The sequence below is a fragment of the Musca domestica genome, unplaced genomic scaffold (assembly GCF_030504385.1).
Source record: "Musca domestica strain aabys unplaced genomic scaffold, Musca_domestica.polishedcontigs.V.1.1 13, whole genome shotgun sequence".
In the NCBI taxonomy this organism is placed as follows: Eukaryota; Metazoa; Arthropoda; class Insecta; order Diptera; family Muscidae; genus Musca; species Musca domestica.
Window position 1 is genome coordinate 1,389,249 of NW_026712172.1, and position 8,452 is coordinate 1,397,700.

Sequence of the window (8,452 nt, forward strand, 5' to 3'; positions counted from 1 at the left end):
CAAGGATAGTAGGCTTATGAACTCATCTTCAACCGGCGTTTGTTGAGCTGTTGGTGGAGAAACTTCCAAGAGTGGAGCTTCTAAATTTCTGTAATATTTGTCGTTTATTCGCAATTCGTTGTGGAATTTAATTAAAAATGTTCCATTAACCGTATCATTGTTTATTGTTCCAATAAAATCGTTAAGAAGAATGATACCGGGTGGGATATTTTCTATTTGGGGTATATGGTAGCCGTGTGCCATTGGGCAAGATGAATTCATTCCGTTTAGTAGCGGAGGGATGCAAGTATCGTTGGATATGTTTACCAATTTGTCACTTTTACAGATTTTTACATTATTTATTATTGCACATTCACTTTTAATGCCAAATATTTTATGGTTATTTTTCATTATTTCATTAAACTTGGTAGTTATGATTCTATTATTTCTTTTTACAGGTTTAATTATAACATTATCGAATTGTTCTTTGCTAGTAAGCGGGATTACAATGATATACAAAATTTTTCTTTGATTGTAAAGGACCTTAATGTTTGCAAACTTGAGTGCTTCTTCTATTGATGTGAATAAAATATTGTCATCTGTTATTTTCTCCAGTGCTATTTTTATTTCTTTTTTATTTAACAAAAATGAATTTATAATATTTTGTTTTGCCCATTGGATTGCGAATTTGATGTTAGTTATTCTTCTTTTATGAATCTGAGCTTAATTTGCATGCTGAGTGCAGCCTCGTTTACAAAATCTTTATTATCTTTAATTGCTTTGGTTATGTGATTGGTAATTTGGGTAAGGTTTTGTAATCTTTCTGTAAAGATGTCATTTATAACTACTTGTTGGTTATTATTTAGGATAGTTTGATCCAATGCATTTTTTACTGTTACAAAGTCATCGTGATCTGGTGATCCGGCGATGTACTTCCAGGCAGTACCTAATATATTGATGGATCTCTTTTTCCTGGGTGGTTCCATTGGTTCTATGCCTTCTAGGATATCATGAATTTGGGATATTTCGTGTGTTAGGAGTGGGAAAAAGGGATTGGATTTAGGGATGGTTTGTACGATTTCCTTCTGTACATCGTCAACGAAGTTCTTGTATCTGTCCATTTCTATAATGTGGATAATGTTAAATGTGCCGTCCTGTATTTTTGCAGGTCCACTAAAAATAGTTACGAGGTGTGACAGTGTGTAGTTCAAAATTTGTAGCTCGGTTGTCGAAAAGGTGAAAAGAGTTAAAAAGGTTCTGTAACAAAGGGAAATATAAAAATGGATTCAGTTTTTTATGTTGCTTTTATGGACTACTCTTCCTGATTCTGTAATAATTGTGGTGAAACCATTTTCCTTGACAATTTCTTTCTTAAATTTGGGTGATAGTTTGCTTCCTAAACGCTTGTGAATTTTTACATAAATGACGTCTCCTGGGTCGAATTGTCTGATTGGTTCTCGTTTCTCATTGTGGATTCTAAGGTTTGTCTCTTAATCTTTGAATGTTGTCTTGTCTTGCCTTTTCGTACATCTCGGGGTTTGTACTAACTCTTCGTCCGAAAAATACTTCAAGTGGTCTCTGTCCCGTTGTGCTGTGTATGGTATAGTTATATTCATAAACTGATCTGTCTAGCAATTCTAGAAAGGTAGGGTATGTGCGTTCGGTTTTAAGACAGCGCATGATTTCCGTTAGGGTGGAATGAAATCGTTCGACTTGTCCGTTTACTGCACTCGCATATGGTGGAGCTTTGTAGATTTCTATTCCCAATTGGTCCTGTAACATAAATGTAATTGAAGCCGAATTAAAGGATTTTTCATTGTCAAAAACAATAATTTTTGGAACGCCGAATAAAAAGACAAGTTTTCGTAAGGACTCTTTCACGTCTTCAACGGCTCTTGACTTAATAATCCTGCACTGCGCATACTTTGAAAATCTATCCAATGCTGTGAGGACAAGTTGGTTTTCAGTTCTGTAGATGTCAATATGAAGAATTTTGCCAGGGTGTGAGGGTATTGGCGTTTCTTTCAATTCGGGTTTCGATGGATGCCTATCGTATTTATTTTCCTTACATACCGCACATTGTTTGACGATTCTGTTAATTTTGCTATTCATACTCGGGAAATAAAATTTTTCAAGAATTTGTATTTTATTCTCTTTAGCATTTCTGTGGGCTCTTTTGTGAGTACTGATAATTATTTCATCATTGCTATTCATACTCGGGAAATAAAATTTTTCAAGAATTTGTATTTTATTCTCTTTAGCATTTCTGTGGGCTCTTTTGTGAGTACTGATAATTATTTCATCCTGTTGGTGATCATTTTTGACATCCTCTACTTGGAGGTTTGTAAATCTGATGCGAATGTTTGCAAAATGGTGTGGAAAGATTTCCTGAATTTTTCCCATTAATGATTCGGGGGCTTTAATACCATTTATTACGGATGGATTAAGGTATTTTTTTAGAGTTAAAACAAGCTGTTCGGGGGTGTAATCTGTTTCTGAAAGTGTGTGCCTGTGGATGGTTGGGAATACTATTTCGAATTTATAGGGATTGGTTGAATTTGGACTAAAAATTATTTGGTTCTTGAATGCGTTTATGGGTGTTTCAACGCTATAAATAAGCCTGTGTGATGAACTGTCGTCACTATGCGTCATTTCAGTCATTGAATTAATTTGTGATACTTCCGGCACTCTAGAAAGGGCATCTGCCACTACATTACATTTTCCTGGTTTATAGAAGAGTTCGTAATCATACTCTTCCAATATAGCCTTCCAGCGCTTTATCTTGCTGTTATTGTTCTTATTACTAAGAGCATAGGTGAGAGGCTGGTGGTCCGTGTATATCTTCAACTTCGCTGCGCCGTATAGGTAATTTCGTAGGCAATTGAGGGCCCAGATGATAGCGAGCATTTCTTTCTCATTTGCCGCGTAGTGTTCCTCGGCCTTATTCAGTTCTCTCCCTGCGAGAGAACTGCTCCAAGAGCATAATTTAACGCATCAGTGGTCAGCTCAAAGTGTTCTTCGTAATTTGGGTAGGATAGCAGCACGTCCTTTGATATTAAAGAATTTTTTAATTTCGAAAATGCTTTTACAGCGTCCTCGTTAAATTCTACGTAAATTTTTGCCGACTGTCTCTTGGATATGCGACCTTCTTCTCCTCTCAAGAGTAATGTTAAGGGTTATGAACCGGCGATAGTAGCCTGAAAGACCTAAAAACGATCGGAGTTCCTTGATAGTTCTGGGTTGTGGGAAACTTGCAATAGTTTCAACTTTTTTCGGATTTGTTTTTATCCCAGCTTCGGAGATTATAAATCCGAGGAATTCTACTTCCTGCTTGAAAAAATGGCATTTGTCCAATTGGAGCTTCATATTAGCCTCTTCTAGCGTTTTGAATATGTCATGAATATCCCGAATGTGATCCTCGATATATACGTAGCATGTCCTGCCTATGTGGTCGCGGAGAATGTCGTCCAGTGCACGTTGGAATATCGAAGGCGCATTTTTCAATCCAAATGGCAAACGGGTGAACTCGTATTTACCGTTATTAATTGAGAATGCCGTTTTTTCTATGTCGGAGTTCTTTAGTGGAATTTGGTGGAATCCACTTTTAAGATCTAGGATTGAAAAGAATTTAATATTCCCTAATTTCCCTAGTACGTCTGATATTTCAGGGATAGGATATCTATCTGAAATTGTGACAGAATTTAATTTTCTATAATCTATCACCATCCTAAACTGCTTATTCCCTTGAGAGTCCGGTTTCTTGTCGACTATCCATTCGGGGGAATTGTATGGCGATCTCGACGGGCGTATGATTCCATCGTTCAATAACTTTTCTACCTGAGTCTCAACCTCACGCCTTAACGAAGCCGGGTAAGGGTAAAATTTGGTGTAAACTGGGGTATCAGTTGACGTACGGATTTCTCCAATTACTTTGGTAGTATAAGTTAACTTTTCTTCCGGTTCTGAGAAGAGCTTGGGTAATTTTTTTGCCAACGAGTTCATCATTTCCTTCTGTTCGACCTTCATGTGATCATCCTGTATCTTTATTGAATTTACACTTTGGCTTATGTGTTGTTTAAGTTGAATTATAGTATGGTGACGGACATCCATATAATTCTTGTTCGTGTGAATGACCGCATCCAATGCCTTCAAACTATCGTTACCTAGAATGCCATGAAAAGATTTTAGGCTAGGCATTAGGAAAAATTTAAGTCTGTCGCTCAAGCCGAAATGGTTTAAGTACGTGTGCGATGTGATTTGTACATCACCCGGGATTGGTTGAATTTGGACTAAAAATTATTTGGTTCTTGAATGCGTTTATGGGTGTTTCAACGCTATAAATAAGCCTGTGTGATGAACTGTCGTCACTATGCGTCATTTCAGTCATTGAATTAATTTGTGATACTTCCGGCACTCTAGAAAGGGCATCTGCCACTACATTACATTTCCTGGTTTATAGAAGAGTTCGTAATCATACTCTTCCAATATAGCCTTCCAGCGCTTTATCTTGCTGTTATTGTTCTTATTACTAAGAGCATAGGTGAGAGGCTGGTGGTCCGTGTATATCTTCAACTTCGCTGCGCCGTATAGGTAATTTCGTAGGCAATTGAGGGCCCAGATGATAGCGAGCATTTCTTTCTCATTTGCCGCGTAGTGTTCCTCGGCCTTATTCAGTGTTCTTGAGATATAGGTAATAGGCTTTCCTCCCTGCGAGAGAACTGCTCCAAGAGCATAATTTAACGCATCAGTTGTCAGCTCAAAGTGTTCTTCGTAATTTGGGTAGGATAGCAGCACGTCCTTTGATATTAAATAATTTTTTTAATTTCGAAAATGCTTTTACAGCGTCCTCGTTAAATTCTACGTAAATTTTTGCCGACTGTCTCTTGGATATGCGACCTTCATCTCCTCTCAAGAGTAATGTTAAGGGTTATGAACCGGCGATAGTAGCCTGAAAGACCTAAAAACGATCGGAGTTCCTTGATAGTTCTGGGTTGTGGGAAACTTGCAATAGTTTCAACTTTTTCGGATTTGTTTTTATCCCAGCTTTGGAGGTTATAAATCCGAGGAATTCTACTTCCTGCTTGAAAAAATGGCATTTGTCCAATTGGACCTTCATATTAGCCTCTTTTAGCGTTTTGAATATGTCATGAATATCCCGAATGTGATCCTCGATATATACGTAGCATGTCCTGCCTATGGGGTCGCGGAGAATGTCGTCCAGTGCACGTTGGAATATCGAAGGCGCATTTTTCAATCCAAATGGCAAACGGGTGAACTCGTATTTCCCGTTATTAATTGAGAATGCCGTTTTTTCTATGTCGGAGTTCTTTAGTGGAATTTGGTGGAATCCACTTTTAAGATCTAGGATTGAAAAGAATTTACTATTCCCTAATTTCCCTAGTACGTCTGATATTTCAGGGATAGGATATCTATCTGAAATTGTGACAGAATTTAATTTTCTATAATCTATCACCATCTTAAACTGCTTATTCCCTTGAGAGTCCGGTTTCTTGTCGACTATCCATACGGGGGAATTGTATGGCGATCTCGACGGGCGTATGATTCCATCGTTCAATAACTTTTCTACCTGAGTCTCAACCTCACGCCTTAACAAAGCCGGGTAAGGGTAAAATTTGGTGTAAACTGGGGTATCAGTTGACGTACGGATTTCTCCAATTACTTTGGTAGTATAAGTTAACTTTTCTTCCGGTTCTGAGAAGAGCTTGGGGTTTTTTTTTTTTGCCAACGAGTTCATCATTTCCTTCTGTTCGACCTTCATGTGATCATCCTGTATCTTTATTGAATTTACACTTTGGCTTATGTGTTGTTTAAGTTGAATTATAGTATGGTGACGGACATCCATATAATTCTTGTTCGTGTGAATGACCGCATCCAATGCCTTCAAACTATCGTTACCTAGAATGCCATGAAAAGATTTTAGGCTAGGCATTAGGAAAAATTTAAGTCTCTCGCTCAAGCCGAAATGGTTTAAGTACGTGTGCGATGTGATTTGTACATCACCCGCCACAGATTTCGCAAAAAATGGAGTTTTGTTAGGGATTATTTTTTTTACTAAATTGGGTTGGATGTAATTTTTACTAGAGCCGGTGTCAATGAGGATTCTAAGGATTTCTCCGCTCTTCGCTCGACATTCAAAGTATGGGAACGAAAAGTTCATTCTAAAAAATGAATGTCACTTAGTTCTGCACCTACTTCATTAACGGCTCTGTCATCTTCCTCGGCTTGATAAGTGTCGTAATAAAAATTCTCTAGTTCCTGGTCATAATATTCGGTTAATTCCTGGTCTTGATCATGACTTTCGTAATTTACGTTGTCATGCTCCAAAGTATCTGTCATTTCCGTGTTTATGTGGAAGGTACGTTGTGCCTTAGCAGGATTAATGTTCTGCTTTGAAGGTGGGTTTGGAGGTCTTTTACCTAGGAATTGCTGTTGAGGTGGTCTGTTCGCGTAATTTATTTGTTGTGATCGAATGCTTCGGTCGACATCCATTGGTTCTGCTGGCTTGGGTGCTGTAGGACGTGGTGGTGGATGCCTTGGGTAGTTAGAGCTTTGATCACCGATCTTGTTGTTAGGTTTCATAGTAGGAAGATTCTGTTGGTATGGAATGTAGGCTTGGATGGAAGGGTTGTCTGTTCCTTTGAAAGTTGTATTTGGGAGTTGATGGTGGTTGATAGTCTTTCCTAGCTGGTTGATTATTGTAGTTTTGTGCATGATTAGTGCGAAATTTTTGGTTTTCCAACTTCAGACACAAATGGAGGGCCTGAGGTAGATCCGCTGGCTCTCTCATGCCCAGCAGTCTAGGTAAGTCGCCATTGATGCCTTTGGCTTTGCCCCTATAAGTCTGTGTCAGTAAATTAAGAGCTTCATTTCCAGCCTCTAAACCACCTAATTTGTTCAATATCAGTGACAAGTGCGAATACACATTTTGATAGAATTCATGCACAGTTGAATTGCCCTGAATTAGTCTTGTCATTTGATATTCTAACGTCGACACATCTATTTTGTCGGCGTAGTGTAATGTTAGGCATTTGGAAATTGCGGCCCAATCTAAAGGCGTGTTATACGATTCTAACGAGATGTCCGCATTACCTACTATTTTTCTTCTGATGATATTTCAAATACCGTAGTACTTTGGCGTACCCCTGAGATTTTCGTAAATTTTTAAAATTCTCTCAACACTTTTCCTCCAGGAATTAAATTCTCCAGCTTTGCCCGAAAATTCCCTGAGGCATTTGACAACGTCTGGGATTTTATCTAAATCCCCTAAATTGCCTAAATGTTCCACATCGATAGCCTGATCTACTGCGTTTCCCTGAATGGCGTTCGGATTTAACGACGCCTGTAGCATCTCAGGTAACTGGCTGTTAATTAACTGTAAGATAACAGTCCGAAGATCCGCTAGGGTCATCTGTCCTTGTTCGTTTCTACCAGGTTGGTTAGGAGGACTAGGAGGGATAGGAGGATTTTGAACGGGGGCATTTAAAATGGGTGGACGTATCAAATTGTTGGGATTAGCCATTTTAAAGATAATTTTTTTCAGTTATTAGGTTTAAATTTCTACACAGAGACAGAAATAATTTATTTCGTTTTTAATCTTTTTTATTTTTTGTGTTCTAACTCGCAAAGGAGTATATTTTTTACAAAAAGGAATTTCTAAAGGTTGCTACATAGTATAATTAGACTTAAAATTATTTGGAATATATTGTCAAAATATAATCTATAATTTCTTAGTAGCTTACGATAAAAAAAGTAGAGTCATCTTCATCTTGGTAAGTGTATCCTGATGTGGTGTATCCTGATGTGGTGTCCTCGTTGTATAGGTTGGATTACAGATGATGAAGTCACTTTCACTATTGTTTTAGATTAGATAGATTTTGTTATGATTAGATAGATTTTGTTGTTCCTTTTTTTTCCCTTTTTTTTCTTTTGTATCGTATTATCGAGTATTTTAGAGTTCACTTTAGTAGTTTTTTTTTTGTTTTGTTATGATTTCAATTAATTTTCGAGGTCAGTCTCTTTTTTTTTTTTGTCTCACTAGTAAAGCGGCTTGCGTTCAAACGCGTCCTTTTTTCCGTAAGGATACTTGGGGGCCTCCTTCTTTACATTAGCGCGATGGGTGACTTAATTACCCAATTTTTCTCGGGCGCCAGTTAGACCTTTCTGAGTTAAGGTCTCAAAAACAATGAGATACTTGTTAATTTTGGTTTGTCGAAAACCGCGATTTGACGTTTATTCACGAAGTTCACTGACAGAGTGTTTTCGTTATCTGTTTATTATTTGGAAGAGACTTATTTTAATACCAATACAAGTTTACATTATTTTGCTTACGATACTAAATTCATTTTCATTTATTTAATTTATTAAATTTCCATTGAACCTGATTTACTGTAATACCAATACATGCTTACATTATTTTGCTTACGAAACTAAATTCATTTTCTTTTATTTACGT

General features: G+C 37.4%; 1 protein-coding gene across 1 annotated transcript; it reads right to left on the minus strand.

The window, feature by feature from the left end:
- Positions 1-677: 677 nt before the first annotated feature.
- Positions 678-8,154, minus strand: LOC131800868 (uncharacterized). The gene is made up of 2 exons (XM_059118722.1): positions 7,740-8,154; positions 678-1,236 (listed from the first exon to the last, which is right to left on the minus strand). The coding sequence occupies exons 1-2, from the start codon at positions 7,763-7,765 to the stop codon at positions 678-680; spliced, it is 585 nt and encodes a 194-aa protein (XP_058974705.1). The 5' UTR covers positions 7,766-8,154.
- Between the last annotated feature and the right edge of the window lie 298 nt (positions 8,155-8,452).